The 21,570-nt window shown below is 38.3% G+C and overlaps 1 protein-coding gene across 1 annotated transcript in view; it reads left to right on the top strand.

The window, feature by feature from the left end:
- Positions 1-21,570, top strand: part of DNAH3 (dynein axonemal heavy chain 3) — a 49,840-nt gene that overhangs the window by 16,677 nt on the left and 11,593 nt on the right. Inside the window, exons 22-49 of the mRNA XM_058849969.1 lie at positions 529-730; positions 1,315-1,407; positions 1,713-1,823; positions 2,501-2,615; positions 3,005-3,203; positions 4,191-4,299; positions 4,633-4,746; positions 5,829-6,005; positions 7,044-7,135; positions 7,547-7,766; positions 8,581-8,715; positions 9,059-9,170; positions 9,711-9,952; positions 10,544-10,644; positions 10,723-10,828; positions 11,883-12,012; positions 12,216-12,452; positions 12,840-12,943; positions 13,928-14,222; positions 14,672-14,851; positions 15,877-16,000; positions 16,092-16,248; positions 16,694-16,837; positions 17,361-18,027; positions 18,138-18,303; positions 18,637-18,853; positions 19,801-19,983; positions 20,906-21,104. Coding sequence (XP_058705952.1) covers positions 529-730; positions 1,315-1,407; positions 1,713-1,823; positions 2,501-2,615; positions 3,005-3,203; positions 4,191-4,299; positions 4,633-4,746; positions 5,829-6,005; positions 7,044-7,135; positions 7,547-7,766; positions 8,581-8,715; positions 9,059-9,170; positions 9,711-9,952; positions 10,544-10,644; positions 10,723-10,828; positions 11,883-12,012; positions 12,216-12,452; positions 12,840-12,943; positions 13,928-14,222; positions 14,672-14,851; positions 15,877-16,000; positions 16,092-16,248; positions 16,694-16,837; positions 17,361-18,027; positions 18,138-18,303; positions 18,637-18,853; positions 19,801-19,983; positions 20,906-21,104 — 4,931 coding nt within the window. The remainder of the gene's footprint in view (positions 1-528; positions 731-1,314; positions 1,408-1,712; positions 1,824-2,500; positions 2,616-3,004; positions 3,204-4,190; positions 4,300-4,632; positions 4,747-5,828; positions 6,006-7,043; positions 7,136-7,546; positions 7,767-8,580; positions 8,716-9,058; positions 9,171-9,710; positions 9,953-10,543; positions 10,645-10,722; positions 10,829-11,882; positions 12,013-12,215; positions 12,453-12,839; positions 12,944-13,927; positions 14,223-14,671; positions 14,852-15,876; positions 16,001-16,091; positions 16,249-16,693; positions 16,838-17,360; positions 18,028-18,137; positions 18,304-18,636; positions 18,854-19,800; positions 19,984-20,905; positions 21,105-21,570) is intronic.

Genomic DNA, 21,570 nt, shown 5'->3' with positions numbered 1-21,570 from the left:
AAGCTGTTCTCATCTCCAGACATAACTTGTTTTCCTCAGTTGTGAAATGCCAGAACAGGTGGGGATGGGGAGGCACAATCTGTCTGTCACAATGTAAACTTTGATTGGGAAAGGCATTATTACTTGCAGGGTATTTTTGAAGGAGCTTTCTACCTTCCCACGGCTGATATGCAATTATGTTGCTGCCCCACCCTCTTCAGAGGTGTGTGATCTGTGGAAGTTTTACATCATCATGAGGAGCAGGATTCAGGGTTTTTGTATTTAATGGCTGGCTGGAGCCATCTGGTCTTTCCTGCCTGAGTCTGAGAACCCTTATTCTTCCTTTTTATAAAAAGGTGGTCACATTGAAATTCTGAAAAAACAGATGTGATGGGTTTTATAATGTTAAAAATTGCTTAAGGAAAGGGATTTGAGATGATAATTTCCTCTCTGATACACTAGTATCTTAAGCAACAATAAAACCAATTGTATGAGTAGATTATTAATGGCAATTTTCATGATTGGAAAGTAATTGTATTTTTCTGGCAGATTCTTTTTCCTGTCTAATGACGAGCTGCTTGAAATACTGTCTGAAACAAAGGATCCACTTCGAGTACAACCACATTTAAAGAAGTGTTTTGAAGGAATTGCTAAACTGGAGTTCACGGAAGATCTGGAGATCATAGGCATGATCAGTTCAGAGAAAGAAATAGTTCCTTTCATAGATAAAATCTATCCAATGAAAGCAAATGTAATTTTTTAATATTTTACTATATTAAAGTAGATTAATATATAATACATTGCATAAAGTGCATGTTTTTGAAGGAATTAGGTTTAAACCATTTAGGATCACATCATGAAAGGAGTTTAGGAAATGAGAGTGCAGACTGGTGTTCTAGAATAAAAAGGATTTCCTACAAAAAGGAGTAAGACATACCAATTTTGCAGTAAATTCCTCTGAAAGGTGGGGCATGTTGTGAGTTAGATATTCTTTTCCCTTAATTCTGCAGAAACAAAGCATGCCCTGGGTTAAAATGAGCAGGCTTAGCTGACCATGCAATCTGTGTTTTTTGTTTATACTTATATGAAACATATCCAGCTGTTTCTTGAGCTGGGCTGTCCTTAGAGTGAGTTTAATATACCTGCCTTCAGACACCATAAAATACAGTATTACCAGTCAGATTTTGAGTAATTTCTACTGTTATTCCTTTTATATACAACACCTAGATCCAAAGAAAGCATATTTAAGTCTAACACATTTCAAATAATTTGTCATTGAAGAAGAATACAATCAAGAAATGTGTATTGACTCTTAACTGTTTTCCTTTCTTGAAGGGCATGGTAGAAAAATGGCTTCTGCAAGTAGAAGAAATGATGTTGGCCAGTGTAAAACAAGTTCTTCAAGGCGGCATAAAAGGATATAGCCAGGTAATTATTCCTGAACTATGGTATATGTTAGATTTCACAAACAAATATACATTAATATGTTGCTCAAATTCTTAACAAGGAAAACATGTTTGAAGCTAAGTGGAATCCAGCTTTTCTTGTTCAATAGTACTAATCTACAGTTTTAATTCTGAAGTTTCATGAAGAAGGAGTATTAAAGCTTTAGATGGTGATTCTCATTTATTTGCAGCATGAGACAAAAGACACTTGAGGAAAGTAATTGTTATCAGCACCACAATCTAGTGTGTTTATATGACTTGTGTTTGAAATTGATCTTTTTGTTTAAGGTTCCTCGAAAAGAGTGGGTACTTCAATGGCCTGGACAGGCAGTTATTTGTGTTTCATCCATTTACTGGACAGAAGAAGTGTCTGAGGCTATAAGGAAAAAAGCTTTACAAGTAAGATTTTCTTCTAACTTTCTATTTCTAGGCACTGACCTCTGATTAATTAATAAAAAGCTCCTTCACAAAGAAGATCCTCAATCAACAACATATTGCAATTTACTCATGCAGTGCTTTAGTTTGTTTTTCCTTTTGCATTGGGTCTCAGCAGAGGTTTGTTTCCATTTACTTTGGTGTGTATCAGGAGAAATCCTACTGAAGGAAATTTTATTGCTTCATTTATGAGTGTAAAGCACCAAACTAAAAGTGGCAGACCACTGCTAAACACTATGTATTTTTTATTTCTAATTCCTGTCTCTACATGGAAAGCCTCAGAGAAAAGTGCAGGCATAAATCTTTCTGTACAGTGCAGTGACCACAGAATCACTGAGGTTGGAAAAGACCTCTGAGCCTATCGAGTCCAACTGAAGACCCAACACCACGTTGTCAACCAGACCCTGGCACTGAGTGCCATATCCAGTCTCCTTAAACACCTCCAGGGACAGTGACTCCACCACCTCCCTGGGAAGCCCCTTCCAATGTCTAATCACTCTTTCTATGCAGAAATTCTTCCTAATATTCAATGTAAACTTCCCTGGTGCAGCTTAAGACCATGTGCCCTTGTACTGTCACTTGTTACCTGGGAACTGCTGGCTACAGCATCACATTAATGCTTGTGTTTGTTTCTGTGACAGGATTTCTTGGAGAAGAGCAACCTACAGATCAAGGACATAGTTGAGTTAGTGAGAGGAAAGCTGTCCAGTGGAGCCCGGCTGACCCTTGGAGCTCTCATTGTCATCGATGTGCACGGTGCTGTGCAGCTCCTGCTACCCCTGTGCCATCTGGGGCAGTGCTGCTGTCATTAGCTGCATGGACTATGGGAGAGAGGCACCTAAAATGTTTTCTCTAACTTGAATCAACCTTTACAGAGTTATTGCTCAGTTCTTTGGGCAAATGAGGATTGCTCAGTTCTGCACAAGGGTCTCCCATCTATTTAGAACAGAAACTGTAATCTAGTTACAATTCAGCTGATTCCCTATGCAAAACAATTGCAAATTCCTCTCTAACATGAAAACCAGCCTCTAAACGTTGAATTGCTTTTACATAGCTCTAAGTAAATGTTACTTTAAAGTGCTTTTAAGTAAACTACCACAGTAGAAGAGTAGATTTTTTTAAACAATCTGTGTCTTACTCTGCAGCTCGTGATGTGGTCTCAAAATTGGTTGAAGACAAAGTCACGGATCTGAATGACTTCCAGTGGATTTCTCAGCTGAGATACTACTGGGCAGAGAATGATGTGATAGTGAGAATGATCACAACAGAAATGAAATATGGTTATGAGTATCTGGGCAATTCACAACGTCTGGTTATAACCCCACTGACAGATCGATGTTACAGGTAAAGACATATTGTCTGTGAATAATGTTTTCTTTTTTTGGATTGATCTGTACTTACTTGCAGTTGTTCTAGTTAATAATAGGAGGAACCTCAGCAGCTAACATTTTCCTGTAGATTTTTTGCAAATATGGTAAAAATATTTACAATATATAGGCTTCTACACCAGGAGGGTAATAGATTCTACTGTATTCAAGAAGGTGCTTCTGAAAGGAGGTGGCAGCAAATGGTATTGGTACTGCAAAGAATTCTACAGTAGCACTGGTCAATTAATTTATCTGAAGTATGACACACAGTTTGGGTATGCCTGCCTGTAAGATAAATGAGGTAATTATAGAGCCCTTCACAGATACAGTTAGCTTCCTTCTTGCTTGCAAGAGGTTGTAATAGAAACACTTCAATCCTCAAGGTTGAAATATTCAAAGGCATTTGGTATTTCAATTCTGGCGAGCCCTCAAGACAGGAGTGAAAGCCTTTCAATGAGGATTTTGTAAAATAATCAGATCACTCCAGTGTTAACAGGGATCTCATTTTAGTAAGATGTTCACTTGAAAAGCAATGTGATTCCCAGGTTTTTGTAACAACCTTTATGCTTTCTCATCAATTTCTAAAGATTGGCTGAATTTATAAAGCCAGCTTCAAGCTCTTGCCAGTTCAAGTGCCACTTGAGGGAAATGTGTGCTTTTGCAGACTCTACCATCTTGCTCATGACACTGTTCATTTTCTTGTGTGATTGAGGGTATACAAGGTGGATGCATGTAATAAAAGCCTTGATATTCCTTTTAGGCCAAGTGACCAAATGTGACCTTCCACAATTAGGAATCACTTATGAGACAATACTGGGTTTTTAGGGCAAGCTGCAAAATCAGTAGATTGTAGTAGTAAATTGTTTTCAGGAGAGCCTGTATAGGAAAATGCTTATCAATCCGTTCAGAAACAATCTGATGTTAAAGATTGCTATTTCTAATGCCTGTGTTCTTGGTAATGTAGGACATTAATGGGTGCCTTGAAATTAAATCTTGGTGGTGCTCCAGAAGGGCCTGCTGGAACTGGCAAAACAGAAACAACTAAAGATCTAGCAAAAGCAATAGCTAAACAGGTACCAAACCACCCCCCCCCCTTTTTTTTTTTTACTTTCCACTGTTTATGTTTGGATATGTAGATATTTCTTAAAATGCAATTCTTAAGCAAGTGCTGCTTGTTTTGTAGCTATTCATTTACAGTTGCTCAAAGGTCTTTCCTAGCCTAATGATTCTGTTCTTTATTCATGGGAATAGTTGGTAACAAACTCACATTTGGGACTGTGTCTATATGACATCCTGGTTTTCTAATCCAAAATAACAACAGTAATCCCTTCCCATTTTAGACGCTAAGAATTTTATAGTGGACTTTATGGTAATACTGAGACAAGTTCTCTGTGTTTTTGTTGTAGTGTGTTGTCTTTAACTGCTCCGATGGCCTCGATTACAAGGCAATGGGCAAGTTCTTTAAGGGGCTGGCACAAGCTGGGGCGTGGGCCTGCTTTGACGAGTTCAATAGAATTGAGGTAATGTTTTAACTCAGACAAATAAAATGAGAAAGCTTTAATTTAAGACACAAGAAGTTTTAGATTTAGACATGACAGCATTATTGCCAATTTTCTGCTTTTACCTGTGGTGAGGCCTCTTTGTTTTGATAGTGACACAGACATAGGCACTCAGCTGCCTTCTCTAGAAGTACGAGCCTACCTGTGCTGTGTTGAGGAAGTGTTGTGTTCTGGGTCAATTGAGCTGAAAAAAAAATGTTCCTTTACAATTTTTTCTTGTGTCACTCATTTGTTGGGAAAGAAAAGTTCTTGTATTCTTCTTGAGAAATCGAGCTACAGCTGTGGAGTTGCATGTGTCTGTGTTCAGCACAGGACAGACAAATGCCAGTGGAAGGATTTGTGTAATGACTAGAGCTGAGTGTCACTAACTGAGTGACCTGATTATCAAGCTGTGTAAACAGACACATCTAATTCTCCCCTTGATCTTACTCTGGTCTTTTTGCTTTTGTTTAATTTGGTCACTAATGACTTTGGATAAGTTTTATTGTTACTTTGATAAAATTTTATTTCAGTACATACTAGTAAATGTGGAAATTTAATGAAATTCTATTTTGTATTAGTATCTTTAACTCCTTAATTTTTCCATTTTTCTGCTGTAGCTTGTTTTCTTGTGAATTCAAACATTATCATTTCTTTTCCAATATTCTGTTTATACTTTAAAACAATTAGCAGCCGTACCTATTGTTTACCCTCAATTTTGGCCATTGAGTGAATCAGTTTTTCTGTAGAGCCTAAACTCTTTCTGTGTCTGAGTTGAAGGGAAAGTGCTTTTAGAGGCCTCCAGAGGGAGTTCCTGTCCAACTAACTTAGATGTCTGCATTCAGACACACGGTATTTCCCTGAGGAGGCTTTTAGAAGCCTCTGTTGATCAGTCTCTGTTGGCTGAGTAGAGAATAGTGGCACTGACTTTCAGGGGATCCCTTCAATAGGCAGCTAATGCATAGGCTAAGGGTGATTTTTCCCTGGAGGAACACAAATACAGCCATCAAAACATGTAAACAAAACCATGTCTTATGTTTTCCAATCTGTTCTGTCTGTATTAGGTTGAGGTATTATCTGTAGTTGCCCAGCAAATACTCAGCATCCAGCAAGCTATAATTCGTAAACTCAAAACATTCATCTTTGAAGGGACGGAGATCTCTCTTAATCCCACATGTGCTGTATTTATTACGATGAATCCTGGCTATGCTGGAAGGGCAGAGTTGCCTGATAATCTGAAGGTAAGTCTGAAATCCTGCTTTCTTGGAAAAATTAACCTGAATTTGCAGGTTCTAGTCTACAGTAATAAAAAAGTCATCAGTGAAATAATAAACTGATGTGTAATGGTTGCTTAAGGGAGAAAAACACAATCACTCTGAACATTCCCTCTCTTGCTGCTTCTGCTGAGCATGACCCCATGTGCTCTGGAATATCCCTGGGTCAGCTGTCCTGGCTGTGTCCCCTCCCAGCTCCTTGTGTACCCATTCTCCTGGCCGGTGTGTGGGGTGAGGAGCAGAAAAGTCCTTGACTCTGTGTGAGCCCGGCTCAGCAATAACTAAAACATCCCTGAATTATCAACACTTCCAGCACAAATCCAAAACACAGCTCAGGCCAGCTCCTGTGAAACAATTTAAGTCTACCCCAGCCAAAACCAGCACAACTGATAATCTATTCAAGTGTATCCCGCTGTGCTTTTCGTGAAGCTTTAGTAAATAGTTAAGGTTGTACAAAATGCACAGAAGAAAGGTCTCAGTCTAATCATATTGATAGCAGTTTACAGCATTAACTGTGTTCTCTCTAATTGGAAATTCTCTGGGTTTACAATGGCTTGGTGATCCAAATCCCAATTTAAATTTATTATAACTTTGAGACACTTCTGTAACTTCTGCTGAGACACTACGAAGACTGATATGGTCCTGGTTCTTTTTCTAACATTGCCACAATTCTTTGCATGATCTTTTACAAGGCATTAGCCATGCCATGTGCTTGTTTGTCTGTTATGAAAGTGAGGTGAATGTCACTTCCCTTTTTCTCTATTCATAGTTCTTTAGAACTGACTCTTTCTAAGCATTTGTTACTGCAGTGCTTAGCACAGACCTCTTGAACCTCTTGATAAGATCAGAATAGAATAGAATTATAAAGAAGTCTCATAGATTTCAGATGATTCATGAATTCTTTGCATTCGTGAATTTATGGAGAGGTGCTACTCTTACAAAATAGGCACAATTTATTACAATATTCCATAGGCAAAAGCTGGCATCTTACTTTTTTTCTTACAGGCACTGTTCAGAACAGTTGCCATGATGGTCCCAGATTATGCCTTGATTGGGGAAATTTCACTTTATTCAATGGGATTTCTGGACTCTAAGAGGTAAGACATGCTGAATTTTTTACCTCTGTCGAGTGTGATATACCTCATTCCTCTATAAGGTATATATGTGTGTGTGAGGCATATATGGACAGCTGTCTGTGTTTTGTTTCTCTAGAAAGTACTTTTTCCTGCTTTCTTGTCAATCCTCACTTACCACCCCATGTTGCCAGATGTGCACTTCTGCACAGAATCATTTAGAAAATGTACCAAAATATCAAACAGATTTCCTAGATGATGCACACGTTCTCTAGTATGGCATAATCTACAGTCTTGCTTCCCAGGTGTCTTGGGCCATCTTGTCAGCTGCTGTGTCTTAGAATCACTGCAGATACTTTGTATACACAGGAAAGTAAATTATTTTCCTTGCATGCTGAGATATTTTCACTCTACATAATATTTTACTATCCACAGTCTTGCCCAGAAAATTGTTGCCACTTACCGTTTGTGCTCAGAGCAGTTGTCATCTCAGCACCACTATGATTACGGAATGCGTGCAGTGAAATCTGTCCTGACAGCAGCAGGGAACCTAAAACTGAAGTACCCAACTGAAAATGAAAGCGTGTTGTTGCTTCGGGCTTTGCTGGATGTTAATTTGGCCAAGTTCTTGTCCCAGGATGTGCCACTGTTTCAGGTAAGATATCAGACCAGTGTGTTTCAGGTTTTCTGATGATGAGCTCCATTGTAAGAACTCAGAGAAACAGGTCATTATCTTAATTTAGAACAGTTTGATCTAGATGATGCCATAGTGTACAGTTATTTCAGTCCATGGATCTGGAGGAACTCTTTGGCTCCGTTAGGATTATTTTGCAAAGCAAACTTTCAGTGGTGCTTTAAAGTTATTCTACAAAACGTTTTAGATGGTATCTTGTTAAAAATCGTCTTGTGCTGTTTCATTAGTGGAAATCATTCTTTGAAGTTTGTATTCTGGCTTTGTGCTCCAAAAGAGATGTGGATAATTAAGTTAAGGTCACTTAGAAACTTGAGTTCAGAATAAAAATGGCAAAGTTTCTGTTTGCATGCTGCTTTAATAGAAAATAAAGACCATGTTAAGCTACAAAACAATCAATATTGAAGACTAAAAGCTAGGATACAAGCACAGCCAGAGTCCCTGTTCTGAAATTTTGGAACACATACCCTTCTATTTAATCACTGAAATTCTTTCAACTGCTTTCACATCATTTTGTGTAATCCTGATGGGGGCAAATTTGTAAACATTAAGCTTCTTTTTACAATAGCAGTGTGTTTATGAGAACTGCAGGCACAGATTTCTATTTCATGTATATAGAATACTTCCGTGGCTACGATTTGCCTAAAAGTTAGTTTTGTCCAGCTGAGAACATTTGGTTTTAAGCTCCTGTTATCTATGTGAATATTGTTTTACTTGGGAATTTTCTCTTTTTGTAGCCTGTGTTTAAATAGTGTTCTATTTTTTCTTTCCTTAACAGGGTATCATATCTGACCTGTTTCCTGGAGTGGTTCTTCCTACACCAGACTATGACCTATTTATCAAGGCACTAACTGAAAATATTGAAAAATTGAATCTTCAACCAGTGCCATGGTTCATTGGAAAAATTATTCAGGTTTATTTTCACATACTTCTGGGGAAGAAAAGCACAAGAGCAGAAATACTCTTCATTCACTGTCTGTGTCATGATGAATAGCTAGTAGTTTCCTTACCAATTAATGGACTATTACAAATGTCATGATTTTAATGAGTAAAAATCATGGAATAAAAGCCTGCTTTGGTCATAGTGATTTTGTAATTCAGGCAGCCTGTGAAGGAGCTAATGTGTGCAGCCAGCAGAGTGCAGAGATTTGGTTGTGTCACATCTGAATGCAGGAGAGTGACTGCTATTTTCATTCACATAACATGTAACACTTGCTTTTGTGCCATGTTAAGGAGTGGTTCTCCTTCACTGGCAGGTGTACGAAATGATGCTGGTGCGCCATGGTTTCATGATTGTGGGAGATCCTATGAGTGGGAAGACCAGTTCATACAAAGTGCTGGCTGGAGCCCTGGCTGATTTGTGTGCAGGTAACATTGTTCAGCCACAAGCTTCTCATTAAATGAAATCAATTCTATGACTGTTATTTTTCCTTTGCTGAGATATGCCCAGGCTGTTAATTGTCTTTATATTCTTCTTTCTTGACTGTAGAATTTCTATTAATTGAGTTATTTTTGTCTGGAATGTTTGTCTGATAGTATTTTTGTCTACATCTACAGGAACAGGAAGCCATACTAATGGCTATGTTTATACTTTTCTGAATTTTGTTAGGCATTTTATTTGTGCATAATACTCTTGAAACAATATTGTAAGTAGCTCCCATAAATACATGAAATCTATGCTGCTCTGCTTTTTCTTTTTTTCACTGTTTTTTTACAGCAGACTTCTTGCTTGCCTTGTACAAGTAAGGGAATTTCTTATTTACTGCTACCTAGATGCCAATTATTTGGGGTTTTTTGCTTTGAGCTAGAGTAGCTCAAGATCAGGATCCTCAGATATCATCTTGTTCAGCTGTTGAATAAAACTAACCTATAAAATTCTCAAACTCATGTATTTGCCTTTTTACTCAGCGAATGCCATGGATGAATTTGCTGTTGAATACAAAGTTATTAATCCCAAAGCCATTACTATGGGGCAGTTGTATGGCAGTTTTGATCCTGTAAGTCATGAGTGGTCAGATGGAATTCTTGCAAAGGCCTTCAGGGAACAAGCATCTTCTACCACAGATGATCGCAAGTGGATTATTTTTGATGGCCCTGTGGATGCAGTTTGGATAGAGAACATGAACACTGTGCTGGATGATAATAAAAAGGTAGCCTAATATTTGCCTGTAGCCTTGTCCTTGAATAAACTTACTTAATTTTAGTTGTAGCAATATTGTTACTACATTAGTCAAAGGAGGTGTGAAATTCAGAAAAGGCTGATGTGCCTAAAAGCACTGTTTTATTTCCCCAGTTGTATGAGTGGGTTTAGATGGTATTAGATAATATTAACCCATTACTTCTCCCTAGAAGCCTTGTGTTGTTCCTTCTTTATTGAAATGATGTTGATCATTGAGACTTTTTTATTGACCTTTTTAGGAAGATGGAGTGCATGGACTCAGTTCTGTGACTGAAAACTGAACTTGCTTAAGTTACGTCGAGAATAAATAAATTTTTAAAAAGCTGAAGGTCATAACTCTTTTTTCTTGCAGAGTTATTTAAAGTTCTGTGTCTCTGCAAGCTTTACAGTAAGACAGGGAAAAGTTGAGACAAGGTCATAACGTATCATGTATTGGAAGGATACAAATGAATTAGGAGTGACACTAAGTGAAATGTTCAGTGATTTTATGACAGACATTGCTTTGACTGTATGATCAGCACTGACATGACTAGACCATGTTTATGTGATGCTCTTCTTCCAGTTATGCTTAATGAGTGGTGAAATAATTCAGATGAGCTCAAAAATGAGTTTAATCTTTGAGCCGGCGGACTTAGAGCAGGCATCTCCAGCAACTGTCAGCAGGTAATGTGAGCGCATTCAAGTTTGAACTGCCCCACCTTGCACATGTATTCCTCTACCATAGGTGTTTGATCTTCCCAGGTGTGGTATGATCTATATGGACCCACAACAGTTAGGCTGGAAGCCACTGAAGGATTCCTACATAAAAACTCTGCCTCCAAACCTGCAGGAAGAACACCTAGAGCTGGTACGAGACTTCATTTTTGCACAGGTCTAATTTAAGATTAATTTAAGTTAATCTAAGATTAACTATAAGGTGACATTCACAGTTTGCCCACTGGAAGGCAGGCATGCAGAATCAAAACTTTTTTATTATTACCATTACAGTTTAGTCTTCAAAGTCTTTTTCACCTCATTGCTTGTATCAAGGAGAGTTCTTTGTGCTGTGTGTTGTACTATGTTTTCTGTAGATGCAAATAAAAATAGGTGTTGATGAGAATCAGCTTTTAATGAAAATTTAAAATTGCTATTATTGGGCATTAAAATCTAGAACATAATTGGAATGATATTAAGATTGCAGCTATAGAAAATTTACATGATTTGAGAAGACTCCCTTTGAGTTTTTGCAGGAAATTAGAATCAAATTCCAAAGAAGTACCAGGACTAGAAGATCTCTTTCTTTATAGTTTTCTTAGTTCATCAGAGTAAAGCAATTATTCCTTAACCAACAGATAGCCTGACCTTTTAGTGCATCTCCTTGAGTACTAGTCCCTGGGAAGAGGGTAGGTCATGATACTGTCCTGTTTTCCAGTTTGAGATGCCACCAGCCATGGTGAGTATTTACCCACATGCTGTGGCACTCCTGCAGGCACCAGTCAGCCCCAGCATGCTGGAATTCCTGCTGGGGCACAGGATCTGGGCTGGGCCCTCTGTAGGGGGCCTCTTTTTAAGGGAGGATGAAACCCTTACCTTTGTTTCTGTTGGAATAATTTTGTTGTTGCCTAAGCAAGACAGGAGTCTCTCTAGGCTGAGCTTCTGCTCTGCTGTCTGGATTAGCAACTGGGTAACAGAATTCCCACTGAAAACTTCTCTGTGCTAAAAGCAACTCGTTTTCACCATCAGAGAGTGATGGTGTGACTTCGTAAACGTTTCAGTACTGCCTCACACGGGCCCTTTCCTGATCCCTCTGCCAAGCTGGACAGTTTCTGATGCCTTATGTTTGATTGAGAGTGAATTAAGGAACAGTGGGGAATGTGGAGAGTCCTGCATTGTCACACAGCTGTTTCCTTTTCTCCTGGTAGGTCAATAACTTATTTATGTGGCTAGTTGAGCCCTGTTTGGATTTTATTGACCATCATTGCAAAGTCATTGTAAAAACATCCTCTATTCACCTGAGTTACAGCTTGATGAAACTCTATTCTTCTCTCCTTGGTAAGTACCCTAAGCTGCCTGGTTTTTATTTCAGTTTTTCTTTTTTTTTCCTGCCATGTTCCAGGACAAAATGTAGGTTATAAGATGCAAGGAAAAACCAAAGGAATTCCTTAATGTTGAGAATACTTTTGAAAAAACACATTTTGAATTGGGATTTATGGCTATTACTGGCATTTAACTAAAATTCAAAATATGTGTTTTAGATGAAATAAAGGAATCCGATGAAGAGGACAGTGAAACTATGTCTCCTCATCAAATCACCTCGTGGCTGCAGGCCCTTTTCCTTTTTGCTTTGGTGTGGACAATTGGAGGGATCATCGATGCAGACAGCAGAAGAAAATTTGATTCATTTTATCGCAACTTGCTCAATGGAATGAATGAGGAAAACCCACGCCCTAAAAATGTGAAGCTTAACAAAAACAATATCTTCCCAGAAAAAGGTGCTTCTTCATAACTGTGCCTGCTTGGCTCTTTATAAAGCAGTAAGAAAGCTTGGCACTTAGTGTGCCTGGCAGATGTTGAGTCTGCAGCAGAGCCACCATCTGCCAAGCCTTGGGCTGCACAGTTGGGTGCCCTTTCCTGGCTCTTTTAACCAGGAGTAGCATATGCCTCCTGTTGTACTCAAACACTGTGGCTGAATCTGACCTAAAATAATATGGTGATGATAATGGCAGTGGGGGATGTGACTGGGGGGGGTGGGGGTGTATTTTGTGTACTAGAAAGCTTCCATTATTTCACAGTTTTGGAAATCTCACACTAAAATTGCTGAAGTTTATTTTTATCATTTAATCAATGGGTTTTCCTATGTTGTGTTTTTCAATTAACAGGGAGTGTTTATGACTTCTATTATAACAAGCATGGCCACGGGCAGTGGAACATGTGGACAGACTACATCACAAAAGAAGAGCAAGTTATCGCCCCAGGGGCTAAGGTGCACATTGGTATCTTTACTATGGAAAATAATTATTTGACTAAATAATTAGGAGGTATAAGTAACTCTATTAGGCTGTTTGATGATTGCTTTGCAACATTTCATTAGTCCCTGTGAGCTCCCTTTCATGCTTTGGACTCAATTCTAGTACCACTAGCTCTGAAGCTCAGCACTGCAGGTGCACATGGAGCCCTGAGGTTGCCTGGTGGTTAAAATTTGGGTTCTGCTTTGTTCTCTAACAGCATTTGATATTGGGGAAACCATGGTGGGAAAAAGCCAAAGCCTGAATTTCCATGCCTTCATTTCTGTTTTCAGGGGTTGATCTCTTGATATTGGAGTATGAGTTAGAGAAAGCAAGCAAAAAGACTTACTTGGGGATGTGGGGAGCATTACTGAGAGTGCTGGATCCCTTCCATTTCCAAATAAGGGCACTCAGATTTTGATGGCAGCTGTGAACTGAAGAGAAGCACAAGAGAGATCTGCAGATGAAATTTCAAGATAACTTAAGCTTTTTCAACTTTTTATTCCACCGTAGTTGCAATTGTCTTGTCTGTTAAGTACACGAGAGATGTAAGACTACATTTCATTCTGCTGCTGAAAATCTTTTCTCGATATCAAATCCACAGCTGCTAACTATAAGTAAAAAATGAGGAAGAGAAAAAAATTTCCTTACCAGTGTCCCTTTCTCTTTGCCCAGTAACAGAGCTCGGCCATCCTGATCTCTGTAGTCCTCCAGGCTTTATATAATGTCTGTGAACCATAATATAGGTAATACTGGTTGTGCTATTGACTGTATAAGCCCTGAACAAGAAGTGGGGCCATAGTATTTACTAGAACCTGGTTATAGCTTAGGTTTTCAGACAATAGAAATCTTTTTAAATGCATTTGTGCTACAGGATTCCTGTAGTTGCTTGCAAATATTCATGTTGATTAAGGTATTAAATGTTTGATTTTCATGCTTTGTTTTACTTTCCTATATAACAGGTATCTGAGCTTATCATTCCAACAATGGAAACTGCCAGACAAATGTTTTTTCTTAAAACATATGTGGAGCATAATGTCCCTTTGCTTTTTGTGGGTCCCACTGGCACAGGAAAAACAGCTATAACAAACAACTTCCTACTAAAACTTCCAAAGGAAAAATACATCCCAAGTTTCATCAACTTCTCTGCAAGAACCTCTGCTAACCAGACTCAGGATATTATTATGTCTAAGCTGGACAGAAGAAGAAAAGGATTATTTGGACCTCCAGCAGGGAAAGAAGCTATAATTTTTGTGGGTAAGACATATTTTTTTCATTTTTAAAAAATAATTTCTGTTTTGGCTTTAGGCAAAGAGACTAGTAAATTTGGATTGCCTTAGTGCTTTTTTCAGGCATTCAGAGAATTCTAGAACCTCCTGAGTTGGAAGGAACCCACAGGGATCACCAAAGGATTAGCATTGCTCTTGCTGAGAGATCTAAGTGGTGGTTGTCTTCAGAATAGTTCTTAGAGTTGCAGTGGGACATGGCATGAAATGAAACAAAATCACCAGCCACACTAAGTTAATCCATCACCCCTAATTATGCCTGTGAGGTGTAATGGTATTTGATTTTGTTTAGTTCAATGGGAAGCAGGAATAACAACACATAGTCTTTTTCTACCTCTAGTTCAGTTATTTTTCCTTCTTAGAAGAAAACTGAATTCCTAAACACTGAGGATTTTTATTCAATGTTTGTGTTCTCCACAGATGACCTAAATATGCCTGAAAAGGAAGTGTATGGAGCCCAGCCAGCTATTGAGCTTCTCAGGCAATGGATTGATCATGGGCACTGGTATGACAGGAAAGATGCATCCCACATCAGTATCATAGATGTCCTGCTTGTCACAGCTATGGGTCCCCCTGGGGGAGGCAGGAATGACATTACAGGTAGGAAATACATTACTGTGGCAGGTGGTTATCTAGCTGACTGAAGTTAAGGGGTGGGTTCAGGTTTGCTGATGGCAAATTCTACATTTATCTGTGACTGGTATATCTACAGGTGCATTCACTGAGTGGGTCATTCCAAGTACAGGTCTGTTATGTTCAAGTTCAAATCTATACCTTTACCAGAAGGAGTTTAATCAACATTAGAAAATGTGTTTAGTGTTGATTAAATTGTGATTGTCAAAATTTATTCTAAAATTAGCAATGGAGGATATTTCAGTTTTCTGTTCTTGGAAAAGGGAGGGAATACATCTGCTTGCCACGTCTCTGGCAAGTCATTTCTGAAGTTGTATCTCCTGCTGCTAAGGTAGGCTGCCTGCATTTATTTACAAGAATGTTGCCTGCAAGTCCATGATTCCTGTCACAGCACCATAAAGGAGGTTATATTTTCTAATGAAAAAATTATGTAAATAAAAGCCCTAATGTAGCTGCAGCTACATTATTATAGACTATATACAGCTGCATTGTTATAAGGCACTTCACTCTGCTTTGCTTCTTATAAACACCGTGATACAGAAATGACTGTATGTGTTCTAAAGAGGCTTTATGAAAATAACCCTTCTGATATAGCTAAATTTCTAAAATATACTCATGTATAGACTGATTCTTTTTTAGTGAAAGCCAATAACAAGATACTTGACTTTGTAAAGTTTTTACTGTGTCATATAATCAAGAAGGCTGAGGTGAGCTGAAATTATAAATTGGGTAGTAGTGGCCTTTTAATGGAGATTCATGTTTTACATATTCAAAACAGTTGTTTTAAGTTAAATACTGATAGAAAATGTAAACCGGTTTATATTTCTTTTGCTTCACTGCTTGGGAAAAAATCTGCCAGAAACAAAATAATGAAGCTGGTGCCAGATTCAAATGTTCTTTTAGTGACAGGCAAACCTAGAAGATGCTAGCTGAAAGGTGGAAAAAATATTTGAAGATTCAAATCTCTCTGCATCCTTCTGTGTGTCTTATAGGACGCTTCACACGGCACTTGAATATTGTCTCTATCTGTTCTTTCAATGATGACATTTTAAGCAAGATTTTTACTGCAGTTACTGACTGGCACTTTGGCAAAGGCTTTGATGCTTCATTTTTGAGGTAATGGGATCTATTTCCTGTAGCACCTTTGTTGTCTTTTCCCTGTGATTTAACTGCAGAAGTTATAATTGTATTTCTTTTCCTTCTTAAGGCTGGGTAAGATGATGGTCCAAGCGACATCGGTGCTTTATAAATTGGCAGTGGATAATTTTCTTCCAACTCCCTCAAAATCCCACTATGTCTTTAATCTGCGGGATTTTTCCAGGGTTATTAAAGGAGTTCTGCTCTGTCCACACACTCATTTGCAAGTAAGTTGTAGTTTAATTACGCTGATGTAGGAGAGAGCAGTGAAAAAATTAAATTATTTTTTTAATACATAAACTGTGATTTCAATAGATTTACAGGGTTTAAGATCAGAAAAGTCCCTGAATTCCTTGTTATGTGTTTTCTGTCTGTCTCTGAGGGAGAGAGCTGTCATTTTGTTAATACGATTTGATTTGATGTAGTAGAGAAAAATACTTTGACGCGAGAGTCCCAGTTTGTGTTGGCAGGAAGGACAAGATGGTAACTAGGTGAGGAATCCAGTTAAGTTAGCAGATGCTGGGCCATGTGCTGAATGGCTTGGGATCGAAAGATTCCCACTGAGTTTAGTACAAGGTATAGCAGGGTCCAGATGGACATTTCTAACCTTTTCTTTTTGAATAAATCCTGCCTGAGCTATATTTACCTATTTTTTTGTATTTACATTTTCAGGATGGAGATAAACTGATCAGACTTTGGGTTCATGAGGTTTACAGAGTTTTCTATGATCGCTTGGTTGATGAGGATGACAAGAATGTTTTCTTTCAGATGGTACAAGAGACAACATTAAATAGCTTCAAACAGAACTTTAATAAGGTATTTTTGGGTAATGTGCTGGGACCAAGGTGATGCATTTTCAGAAATACTTAAACATTGAGATTAAGTCATTATTGGAGACATTTGGCAATATTTTGACCAGTGAATTTAAAAAATATGGATAATCTTCTGTTCAGCATCAAGTATTCATATCAGAATATTCAGAACTTCTGAGGGATTCTGCGTTGATACAAAGGACCAACAGGAATGGAATAAATATCTTGCACAGCATTTATCTGTGCTTTTACCCAAGATAATTATTTGGATGATCCAATGAGTGTGGTGGGTACCTTTCTGAGAAGCCTTTTTAGAACTAGTCCTATATTTGACAGCAGTATCTCTCTGTGAGGTGTGTATATGTAGAAACCTGCAGTATTATTTTCCAGACCAAGGCTGAAACTAGAACAGTGAAAAACAGTGCTTTCTGCAGTACTAATGCTGTGTAGATAAGGATTATTGCGATGTTAAGGAAAATAATCCTCTAATAGCTAGAATAATCTGTTGATTCTTGTCTTTTTCCTAGGTACTGAGTCATCTTTCACCTACTGGAATAGTCACTGATGATAATATTCGTGGCCTGTTCTTTGGAGACTATTTAAAGCCAAGCAGTTCTGTCAAAATTTATGACGAAATCACAGACTTAAAGCAGCTGACAAGTGTGATGGAATTCTACCTTGAGGAATACAATAATATCAGCAAGGCCCCCATGTCCCTGGTCATGTTCCAGTTTGCTATTGAGCACATCTCGAGGATATGCAGGGTACTGAAACAGGATAATGGACACCTGTTGTTGGTGGGCGTTGGTGGGAGTGGCCGGCAAAGCGCGACCAAGCTTGCCACCTTCATGAATTCCTTTGAGCTCTTCCAGATAGAAATTACCAAGTCCTATGGCATCAGTGAATGGAAAGATGATATTAAACAAGTCATGCTGAAAACAGGTGTTGGTAACAACAATATGTCCTTTTTGTTCTGCGATAATCAAATAAAGGATGAATCATTTGTAGAAGATATCAACATGCTTTTAAATACTGGGGATGTGCCTAATATCTTTGCAGCAGATGAGAAAGCTGAAATTGTTGAGAAAATGCAAAGTGCAGCAAGGATGGAGAACAGGAAGATTGAAGCCACGCCCCTTGCTATGTACAGTTATTTTATTGAAAGGGTGAAGAAAAATTTGCATATTGTCTTAGGTCTGTATACAAAGCATTATTTCTTATAATGTTTTTATTTAGATTTATTTGTTTTTCTGCTTCCTAACTGCCAAGAAACTTGGCTAACGATCATGTTTTTATTTTTGTAGCCATGAGTCCTATTGGAGACGCATTTCGGAATCGATTACGGATGTTCCCTTCACTGATAAACTGCTGCACCATTGATTGGTTCCAAACCTGGCCTACAGATGCTTTGGAAATGGTTGCTCACAAGTTTTTAGAGGATATTGAGCTCAAAGATGACATTAGAAAAGAGTATGAATTTATCTCTTAAGAAACATATGAAGCAAAAGTTTGTTCCCCTGCCCCTCGTGCACCCAGTGTATTTGATCTGTCCTTATGCATGGACAAAGCTAAGCCAACTCTGGGATTTCAGTGCAAGTCAAAGATACCAAGACATATGTATCTGATGTTTCTGAAAATCAGACCACTCTTTGAGAGGAGTCCAAAATATTCCTAATAACGGGAAAAAATACATTTCTGCCTTCTCTAACACTCATACGACTTTATAAACTTAAGAGTGATTTTTTGACAGTAGCAAAAAAGACAGACTGTATTTTCAAAGTAACGTGGAAAATTTTTCTCTAGGGTTGTGTCAGTGTGCCAATATTTCCAAGAAAGTGTGAGAGAACTCTCTGATGGCTACTACGCTACGCTGCGCAGACACAACTACGTGACACCAACTTCCTACGTGGAACTGATTCTCACCTTCAAGACCCTGCTGAACAGAAAAAGGGAAGAAGTTGACATGATGAGGACCCGTTATCTTGTGGGACTTGAAAAGCTTGAATTTGCATCTTCACAAGTAAGTTTCAGATGAAAATGCTGAATATGTGCCAAATGCATACTTCAGTGTGGGGTCTGTATGGCTGAAACTTATAAAAATAAAACTTATTAATTTGTTCTTTACTATATTCATGATGCTATTGATGGTTTTCTATAGGAAGCCAGCAGGAAAAGTTAGATTTCTGCTTAGTGAGTTGAAGAAACTGTGATCTCTATGTTTGGATTATAACTCTTAATAGAAAACAAAGTTAAAATGAAGGTACTCATTAAATGTTGAAGGAGTAAACATTATGAATGTCATTATTTTCTCAAAACCTTATATGGACAAGCCACCTCAGCATTCTAGTACCTATTACCCTTTCCAAAATAGGGGAGAAATTGAAAAACCTTGCAAGACAATACTGAACATTAATTCCTGAGTAGATTCCAAGTAGAAAATTGATCAGGTTCCAGATAAATAATTCCTTTTTCAACCCATGTGATCCAGGGATTGGTCCTTCCAAGATACAAACTAAAGGGGCTTTGAGATACTTGCTGGATGAAGAAGATCCAATTTGCAGCTGTTGCTGTCACTAATTCTGTGTTCCATTCCAGGTTTCTTTTGGATTTTGTTTTCTACCTGTGCACTAAAGGATTATTTGGATTTTCATTATCTGAAATTGACTGAAGAAAAAAATAGAATTAATCAATATATTTCTTATTATTGACATTAATGAATATTAAAAACACGAGTATATTTCATAGATGATGATAAATATACCTTTAAAATCTAATCAGTTAAATGAAACATCTTTTAGTAAAAATAAACTAGAGAACTATTAATTCTTTAGGTTAAATGTTCTTTTTTTAGTGTATTACTATAGGGTCTTCCAATCTTTATTCCTAAGACATCAAGATATGAAATGAATGCAGTGTTTGACTTCTCTTGATGCAGACTTTTTCTTGATTTCCTGTTGTATTCATCAGGTTGCAGACATGCAGAAGGAACTGACTGACCTTCAGCCTGAGCTGATTAAAACGTCTGCAGAAACAGATAAAATGATGGTCAAGATTGAAAAGGAAACAGTTGAAGTAGATGCAAAAAAGGCAATAGTGTCAGCAGATGAAAAAGAGGCCAATGATGCAGCTGCTGTTGCTCAGGGTATTAAGGTAGAGCACAAGGGCTTGAGCCTGGAGCATGATGGGTTCCAAGTAAAATGGGAGCTGTGATGATGTGATGATGTGTTAATGGGGTGAGCCAAGCTCTTAAAGTAATGAAATTGCAGATGATGAATGACATGCTCCTAATATAAACACAGTAAATTTAGGCTGTTTGGACTCTGACTGCGTCTCACCATCCTGCATAACTTCCCTTCTAGTTCATGTTCCAAAAGTTGCACAGCTTTTATTTCTCTACTAATATATTCTCATTTTCAACAGATTGAATAATGAGTTTATACTGCTTCCAGGCCCAAAGACAGTTAATGTAGAGTTAGCTGAGGTAATTTGGCATATGCTGCATGTAGTCCTATTAGGCATAACTTTAGAGGTAGTGCCATAGCCAGACGTCTGTGACACAGAATTTCCTGTGGGAAGACTCAAGATTCCACAATACTTTTTCTGTAACTATCTGGAAATGTCAGTGATATTTAATATGGATAATTGCTGAGATCAGAGTATATGATAAAGAATTTAAGCTACACAGTATCCATTTTTCGTCTGATCAGCACTGTAAGATTTAACTGTGCTAATTTACTGTAAGATTTAACTGTAAGAACAACTGTATCTAATCTTTATTTTAATTCTCATTGCTAAACCAGAGAGACTTTGATCTTGAAAGCTTGTCTGACATTTTCAACTATCACTTCAGCTTATGGAAGTTACTAATATATCTACAAACCTTCCCTCTTTAAACTGTACAGTCAAATTGTGAAATTAGTTTTTTCTCCTAGAAACACAATGTTGTGAAGAGTCTATTTAAGGGCTGCTGAAGAAGAGAGAAGGTTCTGTGAGGCTGTGCTGTAGTGGGATGGTCAGGCTGCAGCCTGGTATTGCAAGAAGGTTTACAGCTTTCTGCCCCATGTCTTAACAGGATGAATGTGAAGCAGACCTTGCAGAGGCTCTGCCAGCTCTGGCTGCAGCAGAGGCAGCTCTTAACACCCTGAATCCTTCCGACATCACTCTTGTGAAATCCATGCAGAATCCACCTGGTCCTGTCAAACTCGTCATGGAGAGTATCTGTATCATGAGGTCAATTAAACCAGAGAGGAAACCTGACCCCAGTGGCAGCGGTAATGGCACAGCTTTTGTTATCCCTGCCCCAGGAATGTGTGGGTGCTGCTGTGGTGTGCTGCTGAGGTGCTTCTGGCATGAATGCAGCTGTGTGCACTGGGGGTGCAATTTGCTGGCAGTGACAGGTACACTGAGTAGTGAAGAGCTGCTTTTACCATGCTAACATACTGCCCTTGCCTGACATTGTTGTACGAGATTTGTAAATATGATCCCAGTCACCAGCACAGGCTTCTCTTCAACTTGCTTTGACCCAACCTTGAGATTTGCATTGCCTTGAGGAACTCAGGGTTCTGGAGGTGTGCTGTGCACCATCTACCTGTGTTTCCCCTTCTAATCCCTGCTTCCAAACTATCCATTATGCTGGGGGAGGGAATTCTAGTACCTCTGCTACAGATTATTCTAGCAAGATTTTTCTTGTGTGGTTTAATATTGTTATTGTGGGATTGCACAGGATTTACAAGGTAG

The sequence above is a fragment of the Poecile atricapillus genome, chromosome 14, assembly GCF_030490865.1.
Source record: "Poecile atricapillus isolate bPoeAtr1 chromosome 14, bPoeAtr1.hap1, whole genome shotgun sequence".
Lineage (NCBI taxonomy): Eukaryota > Metazoa > Chordata > Aves > Passeriformes > Paridae > Poecile > Poecile atricapillus.
The sequence above is the reverse complement of the archived record's forward strand: the minus strand, read 5'-3'. Positions and strand labels throughout refer to the sequence as shown.